This window comes from Chlorocebus sabaeus, chromosome 25, assembly GCF_047675955.1.
Source record: "Chlorocebus sabaeus isolate Y175 chromosome 25, mChlSab1.0.hap1, whole genome shotgun sequence".
Taxonomy (NCBI): domain Eukaryota; kingdom Metazoa; phylum Chordata; class Mammalia; order Primates; family Cercopithecidae; genus Chlorocebus; species Chlorocebus sabaeus.
This window is the reverse complement of record NC_132928.1, coordinates 46,206,579-46,230,590: the sequence shown is the minus strand read 5'-3', so window position 1 is coordinate 46,230,590 and position 24,012 is coordinate 46,206,579. Positions and strand designations below refer to the sequence as shown.

The window sequence follows — 24,012 nt, the reverse complement described above, 5'->3', positions numbered from 1 at the left end:
GAGGAATCAAAGCTGGAATTTCAAAATATTTTAACGTTTATGTCAGTTTTTGTGACATTTTTATATTTCTATTAGTGCTTGACTTTTTAGTTTTACAGTTTTTCTTGGACAAATTATAGCATGGTAAAAATACGGAGTAAAATTTTAGATCTTTGTTTATCGATGGGAGCCTGCTCCAGAGTCTGCAAGAACTATAGTTCATCACCTGACAGCTTGTAAGAAAAGCAGATTATTTGTAAATTACATTTATATTATATACCCCATATAATCTTTGACTGGAAGTTGGTAACATCATTAGGTGGATATTAGCATACTGAAATGTTACTTGTTCATCTTTACAAAACAAATCATGTTTGGAATGAGAAAACAACCTTTAGATACATGATCCTAAGTATATATCCTGCATATACTTGAGTATGAATTTTTAGCTAACATAGGGAAGCATAGTAAAATATATGCTTTGTAACTTCACAACTCAGGGACAAAATGAAAGGTCATTCATTGAATCTAGTAAAGGTGCATAATTAACCCTAGCTTTCTCACTAAAAGGTTTATAAATTAGTACTCTCCAATAGGATTTTTCAGGGGAGGAGCGACAGTTACGACATTGGTAGGATGGGGTACATGGTATGCTTTATTAAATTGTATAATCTTAGGTTTTAAAGGCATAAGCCAACAGTTTTGCAAATGTGTATTTTTTTAAATGGCAAAAGTTAACATCTGAAGTGAAGAGTGAAGTCAGGCTGTATGGATAATGGAATTTGATGTGATGTTACATTTTACGACTAAGTGTGGCTATTTGTTTAGTGTTCTTCATTTATGTTGGTAGTTCTCATAGGGCTTATGGTTACCTCCTTAGCACTACGTTGTGATTCTGTTGTTTGAAAGCTTAATTTTTGAAAAGATGTAAATATCTTTTAAAGACTAAGAGAATGAAAGGATTTGCTTTGCATTTTAATGAAACTTAAATTTATTAGGTTGGTGCAAAAGTAATCGTGGTTTTTGCCATGTTAAAAGATGGCAAAAACCACGATTACTTTTACATCAACCTAATACAATTGACATTAAATACTTAATAAATTATATAAAACAATATTTAAACAGTAAAAATTTTAAAACCTTAATATTCTCTAGCTCTCATGCTAAAAGTTCATTTTTAAAAATGGAAATCTCAGCCTGGCATGGTGGCATGCACCTATAATCCCAGCTACTTTGGAGGCTGAGGCAGGAGGATCTCTTGAGCTCAGGAGTTGAAGACCATCCTGGGCAACATAGCAAGGCCCAATCTCTCTCAAAAAAAATCTCTCTTAAGTTTATATACCTACCTTCTTAAATAGAGTATATGAGTCTGATTTATACTCTTCCTCTCATTAAAAATATTGAGTGTCTGTTGGGTGCAAGGTGCTGTGCTAGTAGACAAGGAGTTGTGATAAGCATTCTTAAAAATCTGTAATATGTAATATGAAGAAAAACTAGAAGTGCTGTGAGAGCATAAAATAGGAATATCCTTAATCTAGATGGAGTTCAGGTAGGGCTTTCTGAAGCAGTAATGTGCTGACTGAGGTAAAAGATGAGTGGTAATTAAGCAGACAAAGGGGGAAGAGGTGTTGCTAGCAGAGTCTTTTATAAAGACCTCTAGTGTGAAAGAAGCAGGGTATACTGGAGAAACTAGAAGTCCAGTCCAGAAGTCCAGAAATGAGCCCGGAGATCAAGGAGTGAAGAGTAGTGAAAATAGAGTTCAGAGACTGTCGAATGTTGTAGGACAGTTTAGGTTTTGTTCTTAACCTCAGAGTAGTGGGAAGTCATTAAAGTGTTTTAAAGGGACAACTGGTAGATCAGATTTGCATTTTTAAAAGATCCCTCTGACAGCTGTTGGGAGAACAGAATGAAATAGGGCAAGAGTGAAGTGGAGGAAACAAAGTCAAGGGATGGTTCTTGAATGAGAGTGGCTGAAGAAGAAATGAAGGGAAATCAACAGATTCAAGATATAGTTAGTAGATAACATCTTTTGGAGTTGATAGATGTTAGAAGTTTGAGAGAAAGTTGTCATGGAGGACTTCCAGGTTTCTTCCTTCCACAATTGGAAAGCTATGATGCATTTGCTAAGATGAAAAAACATTAGAAAGAGAACTAGAGGTAGGGGATGGGAATGGGTCTTGAGTTCAGTTTTGTACCTCTTGAACACAAGCAATTCTTGAAGAATTTGAGAGGGGAAAAAAAGGCAGCAGCTAGAGGGGAACATGGGGCCGAAGGTTTTTAAAATGTGTGAGATACTTGGACATGTTAAAATGCTGAAGAGAAGGAAAGATCCAAATGAAGTGAGGGAAGTCTCAAAATTGGTGCAAGGGAAGGGGTAAATCAAAGGAACAGTCCTTAAGAAGGGTTAGCAAGAACATACCTAAGTGGAATTATTGTTCTTAAATATTAAGAGGTGCACTACCTCTAGTGTTTTAACAAAAGAAAGTAAGAAGCAGGCTGTATAAATGTACATATTTAGTAAGTGGGAATTGTTTTCCCTGAGGTATGAAATGTCACTTGGAGGTGAGGAAGGGGTATAGGAATCAGTAGCTTGAGAAGAGGGGAAATTTGAAATAGTTGTGGTGAGGAGTGAATTGAGAAATGTAGTAGGATTTTTTGGCAGCATGGAGAGAATTTTTAAAAATTTAATGTCATTGAATATTATCTGAAGTAAATCACATTTGGAGGAAAACAGCAAGAAGGTGGACTCTACTTAGCAGAAGAGGTCCCTAAGGGTCCTTAAACTTTTTAAGTGTTGGCATTAATTTGCCAAGACCTTGTGCTACCCTGATGTTAAAGTAGGGATGCTATTTGCAGTGCCATAAATATAGCTGCTGTATATCCTTATTGTAGTATATTATTTCACCTAACTTTTAGTGTTATTTATATGTTAGTTAGGCCTCGTTTGTTTCTAACTGATACTCTTTTTCTTTTTTTTTTTTTCTATCTAGGCAGGCAGAAGTCCTGAAGGCTGACATGACAGGTATTGGCTGGCTTATTTCTTTTTTACCACATATTTTGTACATTAAATTAATGGAAGGACATCCTCTTTCTTATATTATGCACAGCACTAAATCCTATCTTAGTTGCCAAAAGGGATGATCATTTACTATCTGCTTTAAATATTTATTGTTTATATAGTTTGAATTCTTGCTTAAGTAATTGTTGGAAATGGCATATAATATTAATATATGGTATACTGAATTGAATGTTACCTAATTTAGTTTATATAATCACTTAATTTTTATGAAACTTTTTATTAACGATTTAAGACATACAGAAAAAATAACATACCCTATATAAACCAAAATATCTTACAGTGTTAGGCTCATATCTTTCTGGGAAAATATTTTTTTTTCCTCTTGATAATTAACCAAACTTTAGTAGGTAAATCTTCAGAAAAAATATTTATAGAAAAATTCTTCTGAAAGTCCTTGAAATTGAGTGAGCTACCTTGCTGCCTTTCTTTTCTCCCATATCTTTGTTACTTTTTTTTTGTGAGATAGAGTCTTGCTCTGTCACCCAGGCTGGAATGCAGTGGTGCAATCTCAGCTCACTGTAACCTCCGCCTCCCTGGTTCAAGCGATTCTCCTGCCTCAGCCTCCTGAGTAGCTGGGATTACAGGTGCATGCCACTACATCTGGCTAATTTTTGTATTTTTGGTAGAGACGAGGTTACACCATGTTGGTTAGGCTAATCTCGAACTCCTGACTTCATGATCCTCCTGCCTCAGCCTCCCATAGTGCTGGGATTACAGGTGTGAGCCACTGCCCCTGGCCATCTTTGTTGTTTTAAATAATGACTGAGGTCTTTTGGAAGAATAACTGCCAGACTTAGCCATTGAAAGGAGTAGATGAGGCATGGTGTGGTGGCTCACGCCTGTAATCCCAGCACTTTTGGAAGCCCAGGCGAGTGGATCACCTGAGGCCAAGAGTTCGAGACCAGTCTGGCCAACATAGTGAAACCCCATCTCTATCAAAAATACAAAAATTAGCTGGGCGTGGTGGCATGCACCTGCAATCCCAGCTACTCTGGAGACTGAGGCAGGAGAATCACTTGAACCGGGGAGGTGGAGGTTGCAGTGAGCAGAGATCACACCCCCGCACTCCAGCCTGGGTGACAGAAAGACTCTGTCTCAAAAAAAAAAGGAGTAAATTATTTAAATACAAAATTAGGAAATACGTTGTAATCACCATATACTTATCAGTATGCCCTCCATAACAGCATATGCCATCCTAAAATGTAATAAGAGGAATATGTACTAGTGAATCTTACTCTAATTTTTGAGTAATTTAGTTCTGCAATGAAATTCACAAAAAAAGAATTAAACAGCATACCTGCCAAGATTTACAAAGAGGAAAAGGACTATTGAAATATTTTTTTGTCAACTCTAGAGTCATTTAGGCTAATGTCCTAAGAGTTCATGGATAATCTCATGCCATCTTGTTCAAGGATAAGTGTGTTGGGGGGTAGATAGCTTATATATTTACTCAGTAATAGCTGCTACTCAGTTCTTTCCATTATTAACAGATTTATCATCATCTATATTGTGTATATCAGTGTTTGTTCTGAGTTACTGTATTATGCTCTTGAATTGGCATTGAAAACATAATCTGTTGTGTGATGAAAACAGAACATGAAGCAATATCAAGCTATCTGTACCATTTACCTTTTCTTAGATATTGAACAACCTTAGTAAATAGTCTTAGGGTGTGACCTTTGTAGGGGACCTTTGGCTGCCCAGAAACTTTAAGATAACAAGTCTACTCATTTGAATGACGGTCTTGATAGATGAGAATTAGTAATCTTTTACACTTCTTTTTCTTGCCATAAGTGAATTAAAGCAGGGTTGACTAAATCTATTATTTAGTGATTAACAATTTAACTAAGGATGAGGAGCTGATACTAAACTCTATTCTTACTAGCCTGTAAACTCTTAGGAGCATTAACTCAAATCCAGGAGATTCTCTTTGCAAAATAGGATTGTGTTGGCTGTAGATACTAATAGCAAACCTAAAGAAGAGTGATGATTATGCCATTGTGTAGCAGCAAAACCAGATAGCCCAGCTAGTTATGGAAAATACATAATTTAAAAGTCCATTATTCAGTTCACCTACTGAGGGAGCTTACTGTCAGTTGTTGCAATCATAATCCCAGTGATCGCAAAGGTTAAGGTGCTTTGCATGACTCTGGCAGACAGCAGGGCCCCAATTTTGTATTATGTGTAGTCATAGACTGACTTTCTGATTACATTCTACACCCAGTCTCTCATCTGACCTCTTTAGCAGTTTAATCCCAGTCTTCTAAGTCTTCGTTTATGTTAAATGACTAATGTGGATTGCTCACAAAAGTGTCTTGCAAAACAGTCTACCACTCATTAAAATAATACTGTCATGGCTTATGCAGTCAGTATATTGAGAGAGGAGTAACAGCAGAATACCAAAGCAACTGCTGATAGTCAGCTGATGTGAGAATTCTGTAATGACATTTGTGGGAGTTCTCAAAAAAAAAAAAAAAAAAAAAAAGAAACAGTTGCGTTAGACAAAGAGATACAGTATGAGAGTAAACAGACCAACGTGGCAGTCCGTTACTTCAAATGAGGTGGCTTACTGTGAGGCATATAGTTTCTTGTTAGGTGAAAAGGCAGAAATACAAACCAAAAGCGAAGGGCAAACCTTTTTTTTTTTTTTTTTTAAAGCCCTTTTCATGATGTTACTTCAAAACTAAAAACAGAAGCATTGTAAACCAGACTTAGTCGTTAGTCAAAAGGTGAAAGTCATTTGAAATATAATGGTATAAAACTTCTGCAGCGTTCTATGGAATATATTTAGAGCAGATTTTGCCTTGGGGATGGAGCAGGAAGGAGTCACTGGTGTGGTATAATGGTTTTATTGTTGGGGTTTATCTATCTACTCTTATGTTTTTGTTTTTGTTACTCAGATTCTAAGCTGGGTCCAGCTGAAGTCTGGACATCCAGGCAGGCTCTGCAGGACCTGTACCAGAAAATGCTAGTTACTGATTTGGAATACGCTTTAGACAAGAAAGTAGAACAGGATCTGTAAGTATTACCTATCATTTGGGAAGTCCCTGTAAGATCAAGAATTTCACCAAGACTTTAAAACAGTTTGGTTGGTTGTTTTTCAACCTGTTGCAGAATAAGCTTTTTCAGTGGAAAGAAATTCTAGTATTTTTGATATTTGGCCATTGATATTATTTCAAATACAGTCTTTGGAGGTAAGAAGAGAAACATTTAGAGTTGAATCCTATTAAGGTCATTAGGGCAGCTCTTTTAGGGCCTGTCCAAAAAAGCAAATATATCTATTTCAAATACTGAGAGTGTTTGGATTGTCTGTGGTCAGTCTTATAATTAAGCCCTGATTTAAAAAAAAAATTCAAGAGTAGGCTTTAGAAAAATCTTTCTTTGGTAAACATGATTCTGTAATTTCTCTGTCAGGAAAATGTATTTGCATTGTAAGAAAAAGTTCCTCCTTTTAATTAAGTTGGTAGTATTTCCCACCCCCCAACACCCCCAGTAAAATGAAAGATTTTGTGTGTTTAGACTTTTCCACTTGTTCTTTCTATGAGGGGCAAAATGGCAGATAACCAGATTCCCAAGTGAGTAATTGTCTTTTGTGGAAGGCTTTGCCTTATAAGTTGGAACAGGGACATTAGCCTGATAGAAATTTAAAAATCAGTTAAGAGTACTTTGTCTACTAATGTCCATTACCCTAAATGTTGGTGAAGATTAGTTTTTTCTATCATTTACATCTGTCTTAGATACTTTATATTTTTAGGAAGTCTAGTAATACAGCTGAATCATGACCATCAAAATCCTTATCCTGTGATGTTAGAGTCAAGGATAAGATGTCATCAGAAATGCTGAGGGAAGTGATTGTCTTCCCAAATCATTAAAAAACCTAGTGTTCTAGAACCTCAGAAGCTGATGTTGATAGAGAATTAGGTACTTTCCAGATAGGTTGTAAACCTCCTATCTGTGTTTGTTTCCTTTAATCAGGCCAGTAATGTCTTCCCTTTGTTCTAGTTTTTTATTCCCCACTATGGTTTCCAGGTTAGAGAGTGACTGTATTCATCATAACTGGACTTAAACTGATGCCATATATAACTAGATTAATGAAAAGCATTTTATAACAGGATTTTGGTATGCCATATTTCAGCATTATATTGTTTCTTATTTTAAATAACCAAATTTGAAATGTGGCTTGTATTTCAACCTCTTAATGTTAATCACAAGAGAAATAAGCAAAACTGTTAAATAGCAGTGAAACTGAACGTTCTGGGGAATAACTTTTGGGGAAGTAAGAGATATGGCTTACTATTTACAGACCCCCGCCCCCATATACATGTCACTTGTTAGGGTATAGTCCATCACATTTGGCACTATATGTAGAAATTTGTTAATACCTTATTTTTACTTTGATCTTGCCACCATTGTTCTGATTTTCTACCGGGATTCCTAAATAAACTCTAGTAGTTCTAAAAGATTAATAGCTGAAGCCACAATCTGATTATTCGAACATTTGGTAAGTGTTTACTAAGGTCAGTTGGATTCTACTGCATGTCTAGTCCTGTTCAAAGGGAAGCATAAAGTTATTTAAATAAATGAATAACTTTAATGCAGGTTTACTGTCTAGTGTGGTATAATTATAACAGACAGTTCTTTCTTGTTCTCAGGGGGACCAGTGTCTGCCCAGTGAGTCACTGCTATACCAAATAGAATTACATTTTGTTTTCAGCTGGAATCACGCCTTTAAGAATCAGATCACAACACTACAAGGCCAGGCAAAGAATCGAGCAAATCCGAATCGAAGTGAAGTTCAGGCAAACCTTTCTCTGTTCCTAGAGGCAGCTAGTGGCTTCTATACCCAGGTGAGTTCTGTGTTGTATACCAGTTTTCTTACTATTAGTGGCAAATATTCTGCTCTTTGTACACGTCTTAATGCATGTAGACAATTCTTGTAACCACTATGTGGGCCATCCAGGGATTGATCCACCTATAAGCTTTTCTTTTTTGGAGACAGAATCTCACTTTGTCACCCCAGGCTGGAGTGCAGTGGTGCCATCATGGCCTCCTGCAGCCTCAACCTCCCTGGCTCAAGTGATCCTCTCACCTCACCCTTCCCCAGTAGCTGGGATGAAGGTGCACGCCAACACACCTGACTAATTTTTGTATTTTTTGTAGCGATGGAGTCTCAGTATGTTTCCCGTGCGAGGCTTGAATTCCTGGGCTCAAGTAATCTACCTACCAAAGTGCTGGAATTACATACCTGAGTCACTTGCCCAACCTATAATCTTAATGCAAATGTCCATAAGACCTTTAAAAAAAAAAACGCTATGCTTTTAAAAAGGTTGATGTTTAGCTTAAAGGTTGGAAGTTTAACTGTATGAATAGAAAAGGGATATAATTGAGCACAAAGCCTTAGTGAAACAGTGGAAGTAGTCAGTTACAAGTGGTATTAGAGGAAATGTGAATTTGTGGATATAGCTATAGTCATTAAAATAATAGCTATGTCGTGTCAGATAAGAAATAGTCAAAATTTGTAATATCAAGTGAGTTTTCATAGTATTATTTATACAATGGAATTTATCTGGATTTTGAGATGTTATTCAACTAAGAAGTAAACTAAGAAGTAGAGTAGCGTTTCCTCTGTTTGAATAATAAGCTATTATTCATTGTCCCCAGAGATTTTTTTTTCCTTAGTCACGTCCTGATAGAACTTCTAAATCAGGCAAGGTAAAAGAATAAATCTTATTTTTGACCATGGAATTTTCTTTAAGCAGCATCTGTTAGAAAATTACCATTTCATCCATTTGTAATAGCATTTGTAATTAACAAAATTTTTGTACATAAATTAGTATCTTTATAACGAATGTTAAGACAGGGTTTCGAGAATCTTGCACTGAAAGAAATGTTTGGCCAGTTCTCACTATAGTACTGCTTGACCATTGCTGCCTACATTTTGGCTTCATTTTGATTTTATCATCTCTTTGAATGAAGAAAAAAGAATCTCTGCTGGGTGTAGTGGCTCAGGCCTGTAATCACAACACTTTGGGAAGCCGAAGTGGGAGGATCACTTGAGCCCAGGAGTTTAAGCAGGTTGTGGTGGTGCCTGCCTGTAATCCCAGCTACTCCAGAGGCTGAGGCAGGAGGATCACTTGAGCCCAGGAGTTTGAGGCTGCAGTGAACCGTGATTGTGCCACTGTACTCCAGCCAGAGCAACAGAGCAAGACCTATCTCAAAAAAAAAGAATCCCTGTGTTGGAACAATTCAAATAACTGTCATTTCTGAGATTATTTATGTTTTGCTTAGACTAAAACATTCATCACAGTTCTTTTTTTTGAAAGAACTCCAGTATGGTTCTTAGTCTCAAAATTATTTTTGAATTTATGCCAACTTTTAGCAGCAACCAAAAGTTGATACTTTTGGAGAGATCGGGATGCTTCTGGAGAGAGGGAGTGGTCCTTAAAGCAGATGTTAAAGATTAATTCATTTTACAAGTAGCTGTCAAAAGGCTACTCTTTGTAAGGCACAATACTAGATTCTGAGGATATGGGGGGAAATTAGAATCTTTACCTTCAAAGAAATATCTAGACTAAATGAAAAGATGGATACATTAATAGGTATGTTTGTTTTCTTTTATGATTGTAAAAATAATGCATACCAATTTCAAGAAATTTGTGAATTACACAAAGTCCCAAAAAGTTCATTAATCCTCCCATTCTGGATAAATTACCACTTTAATATATACTCTTCTTGTGTTTTTGTACTTTTTTACATACTTAAGACCACACTATATATCCATTTTTGTATCTGTTTTATAAACATAATGTAAGCTTTTCCTTGTTAACAGTTTGATGAGCATTTTTTTGTATAAAGCATTTTCTCTAATATTGTATTATTTCCTGAAGACCAGTTGTTCAAATTGAAATCATTAGAAAGTTTAAAGTGAAAATTTAAATGCTGTTGACATCATTTTGTTGTTTTCCCAAAAGGTCATCATTTATAACATTTTTCACTAGTTTCTTTTGTTGTCCTTTCATTTTATTTAGAGTTGTTTCAAGTACAGAAGTTACCAGGATTGTTTTTTTTTTTTTTTTTTTTTGCAATACCTTTTCCTTTGTCCATAGATAGTGCATATTTAATAATGAGGGAAATAATCACACTTAAGGAAACAGATATTATAATTCAAATCTTAACATTTGGAAACAACACCAATGTTCTACAAGAGAATAATAGTTAAATTATGGCATAACTGTAGAATGGAAACATGAAACGATTATAGGTTGGTATTTATCAAGATTTTATAAGATGAAAAGATTGTTTTGTTATTATTAAGTGAAAATCATATAAAATTATATATATATAATTTGATTCTACATGTTAATTGAGTAGTCTCAGTTTAGTGGGATATTAACGAAAATATGGTAACAGTTTTTTCAGAGTCACTGCTTTCAACTCTGTTCTGTTGGATTCCCAGATTCCCATCATTTCTTGGACAGATTCTATAACATGCTGGTTGCTTTCCATTTTTGAAGGATAATTCAGTTTTAAAACCTTAGTTTTGTTTCTGATTCAAATCTCGTTTCCTTCCGCCATGAATAGAAGCTAGAGCTGGGAACATGACTAAAGTAGGGGGAGTAGGAAGGAGGTGGTGCAGCTGGCTCTGGTGGGGGGGAGGGGGAAGGCATCCACCTTCTGCAGTACATTTTTATAATAGCCATTGTACAGATTGGTTTGTCATCTTGAAAAATGATTCCTAATCTTTTTTCGTTACATGACATACATGTGATATATTCCCAAGGGTTTAACTAGACATTGGTAAGTCAAAACAGATCTGTAAGGAAGTAAAGAAGGAATCATCATTTTTACTGAGGGAGTATGGTATTTGTAAAAACATTTTATAAGCAAGGGAATAATAAAATCATTTAAATGTCTCAAAAATTGTTTTTTAAAGGTAAAATATGGATACTCTTTGAAATTAATTTTTTAAGATTTTTATAATAAGCATTGATTCTTCCTGACTCCATTCCACAGGCAGTGGTTGAGCAATTATGGTAATTGTAGAATGAGCATCAATAAACTTTATTTTCACATTATGATATCAGTTAACAACATTAATAGGACTTTTGACTTTTTTTTTTTTTTTTTGAGACAGAGTCTTGCTCTGTTGCCCAGGCTGGAGGCTGGAGTGCAGTAGCGTGGTCTCTGCCACTGGAGTGCAGTGGCGCTCACTGCAACCTCCGCCTCCTGGTTTCAAGCAATTCTTCTGCCTCGGCCTCCCTGGTAGCTGGGATTACAGGTGTGCACCATCACATCCAGCTAATTTTTGTGTTTTTAGTAGAGAGGGGCTTTCGCCGTGTTAGCCAGGCTGGTCTCAAACTTCTGACCTCAGGTGATCCACCCACCTTTGCCTTCCTCAGTGTTGGGATTACAGGTGTGAGCCACTGCACCTGGCCTCACTTGCATTTTTATATTGTCTTTAATCAATAATTGAAACAGATAATGGTGTTACAATAATATTCCACTAATGTTTCTTGATTACATGCAGTGCATATTTAGCACCAGATTGAGAAAGTAGACAAATTCCAGATTGTTGTATGGCCTTATAAGCTGAGTTTTGAGTTTTAATTTTAAGTATAGTTGTAGACTGGACATGGTGGCTCATTCCTGTAATCCTGACACTTTGGAAAGCTGAGGTGGGAGGATCACTTGAGACCAGCCTGGGTAACATGGTGAGACCCCATTCTACAAAGAATCTAAAAATCAACCAGGCACGGTGGCGCACACCTGTAGTACCAGCCACTCTAGGAAGCTGAGGCAGGAGGATCACTTGAGCCCGGGAGGCTGAGGTTGCAGTGAGCCATGTTTGTGCCACTTCACTCCAGCCTGGGCAACAGAGTGAGACCCTGTCTTTAAAAAAAAAAAAAAAAAAAAGGAGTTACAAGTCATTGTAGAGTAAGCAAAGGAAGAACATGATCAGATTTGCAATTTTAAATGATAACCCTGGATAATGGGGTCAGATATGGAAGCTAGCTATGGAAGTTAACTCTATTAACTCCTATTGGCCATACTTGGATTAGATGGACTGGATTGAATTTCTGGAATCAGAGTAAAGGAGGAGTCAGAGCAGATACAGTTATCAGTGTGGGCAGCTAGTTGAATGGTTGTACCATTTACTGAGATGGGAAACACTAGGGGGAAAGTAGCTTTTTCCCTGTTAAAGTAGATGCCTGTTTGACATCTAAGTAGAGATGCGAAATAAGCAATTGAATAAACAAGGTTGGAGCCCAGTGGAAACATCATAAAATCATAAAAATTTTTTTACTGTAGTAAAGAACGCTGACTTAGTCAGATGGTAACAGATTTAGCACAGGAGGAGCCACCATTGCAATCGAGAAAATGAGAGAGAGAAGGTACATTGGAAGCCAAGAGAAAAACATCTGAATAAGGAAGGGAGTCATCAGCCCTGTAGAGTGCTGCTGAGAATTAAAGATTTAAAGTGACCAATTAGATTTGACAACATGGAAGTCATTGGTGAACTTAATGAATACCGTATTTCTTCATTTCTAAAACATTTTTTTCATATTTTAACATATATGAAATAGAGATAACTTTATAACAGATGACAAGTGACCATATAGCTTGTGGTTTTTTTCTCAATATTATATAAGATAATGGTTCATCTTACAATTTATGGTGTCTTTGTTTTGATGAAATGTAACTTCAGCAAAGTGTTGGGGATAGAAATCTGATTGGAGTGGATTGAGAAGAGACTAGTACTTGGTTACACACAGTAACATTTTCTGTGAAGATGGGTTTTAGGTTTTTTTTTGTTGTTTGTTTTTTTTTTAAGAGACATACACACTCCACTGTTTTGGCTGAGTGCAGTGCTTGATCATAGCTCACAGAAGCCTCAGACTTCTTGGCTCAAGTGATCCTCTCCCACCTCAGGCTCCCAAACACTAGGACTGCAGGCGCATACCAGCTACTTGTTTTTTATTTTTGTAGAATGGAGTCTCACTATGTTACCCAGGCTGGTTTAGTTTTAACTTTTTAGCTACCATTTTGTTAACCAGTTTAAAGCATGGGGCTTAAAGCAGAACCAAATTCCTGGTCAAAGTAAAGACATACCATTCTGCTTTAGGTTGTTTTTAAACATCAAAGAACAGAACGGTAGCCTTTATTCTAAGAAAATAGAAACCAAAAAGAAAGTATAATCACTGAGTTTCCGTATTAGTTTAAAAGGTAATATTCTATACCTTCATAATCTTTCATTCTTGGCATGGAATAAAGAGCTGAGGAGACACGGAATAGTGTAAAAATTTCTTGATAAATAGGAACCCAGAAGCTGTTCTAGTACTGCTCTAGGGCTAATTGTGACTATATGGACAAGTCACTACCTCTGTGGTGCTTATTTTCCTGATTGTAAAAAAGAGAGTTGACAAATGCTTGTAAGTTCATTTTCCAGTTTTTTTTTTTTTTTTTTTTTTTTTGAGACGGAGTCTCGCTCTGTCGCCCAGGCTGGAGTGCAGTGGCCGGATCTCAGCTCACTGCAAGCTCCGCCTGCTGGGTTTACGCCATTCTTCTGCCTCAGCCTCCCGAGTAGCTGGGACTACAGGCGCCCGCCACCTCGCCCAGCTAGTTTTTTGTATTTTTTAGTACAGACTGGGTTTCACTGTGTTAGCCAAGATGGTCTTGATCTCCTGACCTCGTGATCCGCCCGTCTCGGCCTCCCAAAGTGCTGGGATTACAGGCTTGAGCCACCGCGCCCGGCCCATTTTCCAGTTTTATAGTTCCATGATTATGATTTGGGAAGAACTAGAGGCATTAATTCTTCAGCTACAGCCTTAGGAATATCTCCCAGTCAGTACTTCTGTACAATGAAGTAACTAAGTTGTTATCAGACTGAGGAAACTACTACAAAGTAATGTACATCAGGGTCAACCTATATGAAGGTAGGACATTGTTTTGTTCAACTTATGAAACATCTTTTTCTCTTCTTTAGTTCCATCGTGTTACTGCCTCTAAACCAACTAGAGCTCACTTTCCCAGAATCTTTGAGCCAGTAGGAGCTTTTCTGTCTTATATCACCACTTAAACTCTTGGGCTCAGGCAGAAATTTTATTGCAAGACATTCTACATGATGTTCCAACTGTAATTTTATTTATTTTTTGTGATCTTTCTTTTTTGTTTTTGCTAGATGTGCAGCCTTGCCTAGTTTTCCAGTCTGTTTTCTGATTATCTATTGAAGTCAGTTCTTTAACCCTCTCATGTTTCTTAGTTATCCACTTTTGTTTTTTTGTTTTTTTCACAATATATGTGTGTGTGTATGTATATATATATATAGAGAGAGATACATATATATAGTTCCTACCCTGTACCTTGTGCTTTTTCTATTTCTTAACCCATCCCATTCAGGACATTAACTTATTTACCCTATTTTTTTATTTATTCATTTTATTCTATTTATTTTTTAAGACGAGGTCTGTCTCTGTCACCCAGGCTGGAGTGTGGTGTATATCATAGCTCACTGCGGTCTGGAACTTCTGGGTTTAAGTGATCCTCCCGCCTCAACCTTCCAAAGTACTGGGACTATAGCACTGCATGCCACCACACCTGGCTAATTTTTTATTTCACTTCATTTTCATTTTTATATTCATTCATTTATTTATTTTGTAGAGACAGAGTCTTGCTTTGCTGCCCAGGCTGGTCTTGAACTTCTGACCTCAAGTGATCCTTCTGCCTTGGCGTCCCAAAGTGCTCGGATTACAGGCATGAGCTACTATGCCTAACCTTGTTTACCCAATTTTACATTAGTGAATTTCTTGCCCGTTACAAATGTGCAAGTATGGAGTAAATAATTTCCATGCCCAGTGAGAAAGGGTACACAAAATTTATATTTAGTTATGGAGGTGATTTTTATCTTAGTAAAAAGGTGGCATGATTCAAATCATTCTGAGTTGAGCCCTTTAGGGTGTCTTATTTTGTATTTTGAATTCTGCACATGCTAGAAAGAGTGGTGATAGAATCAAAATGTTTCTAATTCTGTAACCTTTGTCCAGTCGCTTGATTATTTCTGCTTTCACATCCTCATCTGAAAAAAATTGAGCTTTATACCTATGTGTACTGTGTAGCTACTAGTTTATCACAAGGATAAAGTGAGACAAATTTATCAGATAACCTAGGGAAATATGTTATAAATGTGGAATATTATGTTCGTTATGTTGTGTATCATGTTGTCTCTCCTCTCCTTTCCCCTCTCCCTCGCTCCCCTCTTCTCTTTTTGTACCTGACTTGCCAATTTAGCTACAAGCTCTTTAAGGAAACATGTTTTCTTATTTATCTTTGTATCTTTCTTGTTTACGGGGTGGGGAGTGTGGGGTCTCTGATACACTAGCACATACTTGGATGAATATAATGATATTTGAATGACTATATTTGTAAGTAAATATTTGAATAACTGTGAAGTAAATATTCTTCACAGTGTGAAGAACTGTGTGCAGGCCAAGAAATAAACCCTTGGCAAGCAAAGTGAGAGGAGAAAAGCCTTTCAATGAAGGAAACTGAAAAGGAGTGATTGGAAAGATACAGAGAGCTAGAACAGCTCAGTAATCCACCATAAGATCAGATGTTTTAAGTGCAGCAAAGAGGTCCGATAAGATGATGTCTGAAAAATACCCGTTGTATTTGGCTATTAGCTAACCAGTTGTCTGATAGTAGTTTCAGTAGAGTGGTAATGGATGGTTGGGTGAGAGGAGGGAGAGGGGTTGTGTGGAAGCCAGATCATAATGGATGAAAGAGTAAATAGAAATTGAGAAAGCGGACATGAAAAGTGTGGACTCCTTTAAAGGCATTTGGTTGAGAAGAGGAAGAGACATTAGAAGGTTGCTATAAAGTTAAGAGGAGAGTGTTTTAGCTCTGTTTTGTTTTTTGTTCTTGTTTTTTTCTGTGGGAGACATTTAGTGTGTGTAGGCCATAGGAAAGAAGCATGAGAAGTTGAAAGTAGATGAAAGAATGGAGAGATGGGAGACCGACAGGAGCCAGGAAAGAATGTAGTGATAGGCACACACAGGCAGAAGAGTTAGCTCTGACTAGGAAGAAGAACCCCTCATACTTTAAGAACAGAGAAGAGAGTAGGTAGGAATGGATAATACAGTAAAGATCTACACTACCGTGAGATTTGTTGTATATGCAAAGACGTGAATTGGCATATAGCTTAAGAAAATGAATTGCAAGAAATACCTAAAGTCTGACAAATACCTTGGCTTTCATTTAAGTCATATTTGTAACCCAATATTTAATAATTTTTGCGTTTCTGAGAGTAGTAGTTTTCCTTGCTTGCTGAATGTGTCTGAAAATCTTATCCAGTTAAATAATCTTTTTTTAAGATGCTGCTCTATGCACATCCTAGATTGCTGTAATACTTGAGAATTCAAAAGGTATGATTTATAATGAATGATACTAGTTATCCTATGAAAGATTACCATATAATTTTTTTTTTTTTAAGACAGAGTCTCCCTGTGTCGCCCAGGCTGGAGTGCAGTGGCATAATCTCAGCTCACTGCAACCTCCACCTCCTGGGTTCAAGCTATTCTTGTGCCTCAGCCTCCCCTGTAGCTGAGACTACAGGTGCTCACCACCACTCTCGGCTGATTTTGTTTTGTATTTTTAGTACAGACGGGGTTTCACCATGTTGGCCAGGTTGGTCTCAAACTCCTGACCTCAAGTGATGCACCTGCCTTGACCTCCCAAAGTGCTGGGATTACAGGCGTGAGCCACCGTGCTGGGTCTGAATGATTACCGTATAATTTTCATGCAGTTTTTTTTCAGATTTCAGCAGTATGTGGTACTAGGTACACATCTTACAGTTTATAAACTTTGCTTTTAGAGCACTTGTGACTTACTACTAAATTTTGTTTGTTTTTCTTTCAGTTGTTACAAGAACTGTGTACAGTATTTAATGTAGATTTACCATGCCGTGTGAAGTCTTCCCAATTGGGAATTATCAGCAATAAACAGACGCATACCAGCGCCATAGTGAAGCCACAGTCTAGCTCCTGTTCCTATATCTGCCAGCACTGCCTCGTCCACCTTGGAGACATTGGTGAGCCTTTGCTGTGAAGGAATTGATAATACGTTCGTCCTTTTCTTTGGAATAGTCATAGAAAGAAACTCTTTTTCCTTTAAACTGAGCATATACACACAATTTAGATTGTCATAAGAAGAAACTATAAAATGTATTCTAAGGAACTTAAAATTTCTCAATGTTTTTGTGATTGGCAGAGCATCTTGAAGAAAGTAACTTTCATATTAAGATTTAAATTTTATTCCGACTTTATGTAATTTATGTAGGCAAATAATAAACAGCAAAAATGTAATCAAAGCTTAATTTTTAGAAGTGGTGCCATAATTTCTAAATTAAATGTACTCTTTTGGAATAAATGAGTTTTATAAATTACTCCTTCTGAAGCGAAATTGCCTTCTTTCTTTCTTACCAGTGGACTAAAAGTTGATTTTTAATTTTGCTTCCTTTCTAAAGTTTAATTTGTATTTCTATTATATGTATTTTATCTGAGAATATTATGTAACTTATTTATTCTTGTTCATTCCTTTAAGGTGATCTAGAAAGGTTGTAAAACAAATTAACTATAGGATTATGTTTTGCTTGTCCTCAAATAACAAACAATGGAGAACATTACAGCTTTTAAGTTTGAAATTTTAGATTTCTTAATATTATAAATCAGTGGTTCCATGAGGAGGTCACATCAGAGTAAGCAATGAATTTGGCAGGGAGATTCATTGATACTGTGTTTAGGTTGTTTTGCTTTAAATATATATTCTTTGCACACACATACTTAATATTGCGATAGGAATGAGGCATTTTTCAAAATCACTTTATATAATATTGAAAAATACGTAATTTTCAGATCATATTGTATAGTGTATTTTGTTTTGTTTTGTTTTGTTTTTAAGTGCCATATAACTCACCCCTTCTTGTGGGCCGGCTCCAGGTCACCAGCATAGTCCATAGTGGGAGCTGGTGATGCATGACACTGGAGGACCTGAAAATGGGGTCTAGGTAAGCTTTAAAATTGGTTACATGCTGAATGTCCCAAATAAGGAAGGCTGATGGACACTTCACACATAATCCTATAGTTAATTTGTTTTAAAGTATTTTCTGTCTTTAATTTTAAATTAACTTTAATGTCTTTATTATCTTTGGAACTTAAAACTATGGCTGTTTTGGAAATACTACCCTACTATTTGTTTTTTGGGTTTTTTAAAACTAATTTTCTTCTTCTTCTTAGCTCGATACAGAAACCAGACCAGCCAGGCAGAGTCCTACTATAGGCATGCAGCTCAGCTTGTCCCCTCCAATGGTGAGTGGGCCTGTCAACCTGAGATTAACCGTGACACTTGGTTCTGTATAACAATGTGTCAGATAACTCAGGGCTCGCCTTTGAAGTTTTATGAAAGCAGTAAATGTTGAGTTTTGTTATTGTCATGTTTTCCATTTAACTGTACATTCCATGTAAACTAAAATGAATTTTTTTTTTTTACAAGTAAGATGACTTTTATTGTCAGTAAAGTAATATAGATAGAATCTCTTAATGTGATCTGATATTGTTTCTACAACTCTGGCTTCCTTAATTGCTTATAGAACAATTATTTCTTTAGATATCACCATTCCCCCCCACAGAAAAACAATCTATTACAATACTAAAAGGTAATCTTTTAATGGCCCCAAACTAGACATTAGCAGTAGTTCTTGAGTTAAATAAATTGCAGCAGATATTTAATGATTTAAATCATTCTTACTAAGACATTGAAATCCTTTAGATTCTAGAAAGAGTCTAAAGCAGGGATGGCGGTCTGACTACACTACTTGTTTCATATTTGTCTATGGCTGCTTTCACACTACAGTGGCAGAGTTGAGTGGTTGTGATAGAGACCCTTTGGCCTACAAAGCTGAAATTATTTACAATCTAGCCCTTTCTGAAGCCGCTCTCTACCCTAATAGTGACTGTTTAACCTGTATATGATAGTGTGTACCATCGCTGAAGTGTGCTGTTATACCTTATGCTGGTTTGCAATGAGGCAGTCATATTTACCTTATAAAAATACTCCCCATTGTTTATTTGAGTATTTAAACACTGATCATTTGTATTCTTATAGCAAGACTTTGTCACCCTTGGGGTTACTCCAGAATCTTAACTTTCTCCTGTAGGTCAGCCTTATAATCAGTTGGCTATCTTAGCTTCTTCCAAAGGAGACCATCTGACCACAATTTTCTACTACTGCAGAAGCATTGCTGTGAAGTTCCCTTTCCCAGCTGCCTCCACTAATCTGCAAAAAGCACTTTCTAAAGCACTGGAAAGGTAGGGTTGATTTTTTTTTTTCCAAGAGGACTTTGTAACCTGGAGCCTTAATTCTTCATAATTTGGTTTACAGAAAATAACAACCTATTCTTCTCTTATTTCTAAACATAGATTTGTCACAATTTGTGTATAGTTACTGAATTTCATCCAATCAATATCTGATTCAGTCCCAGTAAAAGAGTACACAGGCTGTTACTACTGACTCATCTTGAGTATGTTGCAGTTGGAAAATCAGTCAAATACAGAATTCTCTTTTGTGTATCAAGTAATAACTTGTTTTAGCAAGCCAGTACCTCCTTAAGGAGTTGTAGCCATTTTGCTGCTTAAGATTCATGGAATTTTTTTCTTTCATTTCAGCCGAGATGAGGTGAAAACCAAGTGGGGTGTTTCTGACTTCATCAAGGCCTTTATTAAATTCCACGGTCATGTGTACCTGAGTAAGAGCTTGGAAAAGTTGAGCCCTCTTCGAGAAAAATTGGAAGAACAGTTTAAGGTTAGGTTTCAGAAATAGAGAATTTTTGTCTTGTCTAAATCAGGAAGCATAAGATTTGGAGGAAACTGACTCCCAGTTTTTGTAGTTACTTAACTGTGTGAACTCTTGGTAAAAGTTATATTTGAAGTATGTGAAATCTTTGCATTTATCATCCCTTCAATTTAAACTGAGGTACAGTCTGTATAAACATATAACATAGCAGTGTTTTCACTGGAGTAGCTGCTGTTTGACAAAAATTATCAAAGTGGAAAAAAGTAAATAACTCCTCAGTTTTGAAACTACTCCTACTTTTGATGGTTTGTGTATTCTTATATATGATTATGTTACCTACTTTATAGATATTGGCCTTCTCCAAACCAAGTTCATTATTTTTACTGTGCTTGCCTTCATCAGGATTGTGGTAGTTTGAATGAAAGGAATGAGAGTTTCATTTAACAGAGATATAGTTTACTAATTTGAAGAGAGAACATTAACCTTCATTCTATTTATGTATGTATAAATGATCTTTTATTAGTATGTTAAGATATTAGCAGTTTAAATGTAGTATAATGCATAAAATAAGGAGAAAGTCGAAAGTATTAACTTTTTTTCAGTTCATTCAATAAATATTTGACTATTCATCAGTCACTGTTTTAGGCACTGGATTAAACAGTAAATGACAATTTCAAAGAACATTTTATATTTCTTGGTTATTTCTAGGTATCTATATACTTGGGTAATTGTGTGTAACTGCTTCATAGTATTTCTGTAAGTTCTCTAAAAGTCAGACATTTTAAGAGATTGTAGAACTTGGACAGTTAAGGTGTAACTTAGCCAAAAAGAGTCAATACAAAGTAGTTTTTACAGGTAGTCATTTTTTGGTTGACTATGTGCAAGATATTATAATAGATAACTATAAATAGCAATAGTTTGTTTTAAAATATACTTAGCCTGTGACATATGATTTATAGGATTGGGTGTGTGAAAAGAACAACTAACTTTGTCATGTCCTAGGCTGTTCAACCTGGAAAAGAACAAACAAGTCTAAATAGTTTTCATAGTAAGAATTCAGACATGTGAAGGATTATTTGAAAAGAACATATCTGTATCTTTCCTGAGGTCAAAACTAAAATCTTAAATTTTAAGTTGAAATGTATAGGGGGCTGACTGTGGGATGTTGTGGATTCCCCATTTTGGAGAGCTTAAGAGTCAGATTGACAGCCATCTTTCTTGGATTATTTAAGTGCAGCCCTACTAAATAGGGGATTGGACTAGAAAACTTGTTGAGATTGCTTCCAGCTCTGGTTGTGTGAAATACTCTCTAAATTGGTGGTGGTGGGTGGTCCCTACCTTAATGAGATCTTCACTAAGTAAGTTATTCTAGTCTAGAAACCTAGTAAGTTTTGCATTTGGTTCAGCCTCAAACACTAACACTCTCTTTGCATATATATTTCTGTATGTGAAGTTCTGGTGAGTGTGGGTGGGCAGTTGCTAAAATATACTTTGAAGTATCATTCCAGCACTCTAAAGTTAAACATAGTATGAGGCAGATCTATTTGAAAGCTTACCCAGTGTTGAACTAGAACATTGCTGGAGTGAAATTTTAACATAGTGGAGTAAAATTTCCAAAGTATTTCTAAAGTGTATGTAGATAATTAGTATCATCAACATGTATGCTTCAGTGTTTCTAACAACCTTTAGCTACTAAGCAGAAATGTTTACCAAGTTGAGGTCCACTAAGGGATTTAAGGCCTGGGATCTAGGAATTGAGATGTAATACATCTTCTGTAAGTTAAATGTAGGCTGTTTGTTAATGGTATTTAGTTCAGTATATTTCTCAACTGTAGTTGAAAGTTTGAGTAGCAAAAATCTTATCAGTTCTAATCTGATTTTATTCCTTGGAAGACTCTCTACAATACAATCTAAATTTTAGGAAATTACAACTGAATAACTTCAACCTCATTTCTGAATGGATAGGTTGTTCATTCACTAAGTGTTTATTGAGTACCTGCTATGTACCATGCACTTTTCTAGGCTTTTAGAGATATGGGGGAAAACATGACAAAGTCTGGACCTTCATGAACTTACATTATCATTTGTTAGTACTAGGGTGTATTCATATTCATTAATACTTCTGCGCATACACTAGAAAATTCTTTAATGGGCTGTGACCCTCTTCAGTAGGATATTGCCTTCTAAAATTAATGCCAGTGGATTTATAGATACAGGAAATACATTACCATATTAGGCGTATAAGAAACTGCTTTTTGAGAAATACAACTACATATTCTCATTCTATGCCGGTATTATTTGAATAAACGCCAGCTTATTTAGAAGGCTAGTTGTAGAAATTGAAGGAGAAAGTTTGTGGGAAAATTCTAGAGAAGAGACAAGATTTCAGGAAATTTTGAGGAGAGATTAATGCTTGATGTCTTTGAAAAAGGGCTAACCATTCTAGACATATACAATGAAATGGCGGATTGCAAGAAGACTGACAGTTGTGATAGAAAGAGTTCACATAGAACGGAATTGTATTCTCTAATGATAATGTAAAAGACTTCCCTCTTAGAATCATAGAGCTTACTGTGGCTACTTCAGGTTCTTTAACTATGTAAATAAAAACAAAAATCTCAGAGTAGTCTGGGCAGAGATAGCTATAAGTTTCTGACATGGTAGGATCTCCTGTCATTGCTGGTAGAACTATAAGTAAAGATTATCTGTTTTCCACCATAATGCTAGTGATGATGGATCCCTGCTTTCTGCAAAAATTTCCCCTGGGGATAGAGGAAGACTGGCTATGGCTAAAGTATAGGATGAAACTAGGAACTTCTGTTAGAAAAGTATTTTTACCTGCAGGCAAAACAATTGCAGATATTAAAGTGGAAGGGTAATTCCATTGAGACACCAACTGAGAGCATCTGGGTGATTGTTTATAATGCTGGCTAACAGATCACTGTGAACAGAGTTATTAGAGGGTAAATGAAATTTGATGATCACACATATACTTCTCTAAGAGGGGAAAATACCAGTTGATAATTTGTAGAAGTACCTATAATACATCCGAATGTTGTTTTAGTATGTCATTTACCCTGTGTTCCAGAATATGTACTTGCTATGCCTTGTTTATAAAACAAGTTTTAATGTATCAAGCCTTTGAAAGAGTAAATTTTATGACAAATCTAGGAAGTCATGCTTTATGTACTAGGAATTCAAAAAATTATTTTTTGAGTCTGTTGCTTTCTAGTCATTGGTCCCAATTTAATATTTTAATATGTGTACATCTTGTATAAAACAATTTCTAAAGGATTAAGATGTATAAATTTATGGACGAACACTCAAGACTTTTGTCAGGTCATATTTAAAAATACATAGTTTCCTAGGGGAAAAAAGTTTGACAAACAACTCAAACAACTCTGTGGTGTCTAGATTAATTCATTTCAAGACAAAAAGTCCGTTTGGGAAATTAGACCCAATCAAAATACTGGGATTGAGGGCAGAACCATTTACTCATCCGTAATTGTATTACACTTGGTGGTTCTAAATGCAGACTACCAGTTTAATTCTTGTGTCAAAGATGGTTCCTGTTCTTGATAATATATGCAGTACGTCTGTCTTCTTTTACAGAGGCTGCTATTCCAAAAAGCTTTCAACTCTCAGCAGTTAGTTCATGTCACTGTCATTAACCTGTTTCAACTTCATCACCTTCGTGACTTTAGCAATGAAACTGAGCAGCACAGTTATAGCCAAGATGAGCAGCTATGTTGGACACAGTTACTGGCCCTCTTTAGTGAGTATTGAATTACTTAACATGTGCCATCTTTTTTGAAAAACATCATCTTAGGCATTTCATCAACGTAGCAAAGCACAGTGACATAAAAAAGCATAGTGTATTTCTTACACTGAATCAGGGGTTCATAATAACTTTCAACCCCAAGTTCCATCCTTTTATCTGCTGATACCCCCTCATCAAGTTGTATGTATAACATTTGTAATATGGGAAAGAAAGTGTGTTTTTAGAAAGAAGCTGTAAGTGTTAAACAGAATCTAGTAGAAGGCACATAATATTTTAATTTGAACTGGCACAGTTTCATATTTCTTATATTTTTTTAATACATTTTTCTCTT

At 36.0% G+C, this 24,012-nt stretch overlaps 1 protein-coding gene across 22 annotated transcripts in view; it reads left to right on the top strand.

Annotated features, from left to right (window-relative positions):
• Window positions 1–24,012, top strand: part of SMG7 (SMG7 nonsense mediated mRNA decay factor) — an 88,602-nt gene that overhangs the window by 37,067 nt on the left and 27,523 nt on the right. For all 22 annotated transcript variants that reach the window (XM_007989238.3, XM_007989229.3, XM_007989228.3 and 19 more), the window contains 8 exons: window positions 2,970–3,001; window positions 5,959–6,076; window positions 7,773–7,905; window positions 16,970–17,141; window positions 18,346–18,417; window positions 19,266–19,416; window positions 19,774–19,909; window positions 23,513–23,675. In XM_007989238.3, coding sequence (XP_007987429.2) covers window positions 2,970–3,001; window positions 5,959–6,076; window positions 7,773–7,905; window positions 16,970–17,141; window positions 18,346–18,417; window positions 19,266–19,416; window positions 19,774–19,909; window positions 23,513–23,675 — 977 coding nt within the window. The remainder of the gene's footprint in view (window positions 1–2,969; window positions 3,002–5,958; window positions 6,077–7,772; window positions 7,906–16,969; window positions 17,142–18,345; window positions 18,418–19,265; window positions 19,417–19,773; window positions 19,910–23,512; window positions 23,676–24,012) is intronic.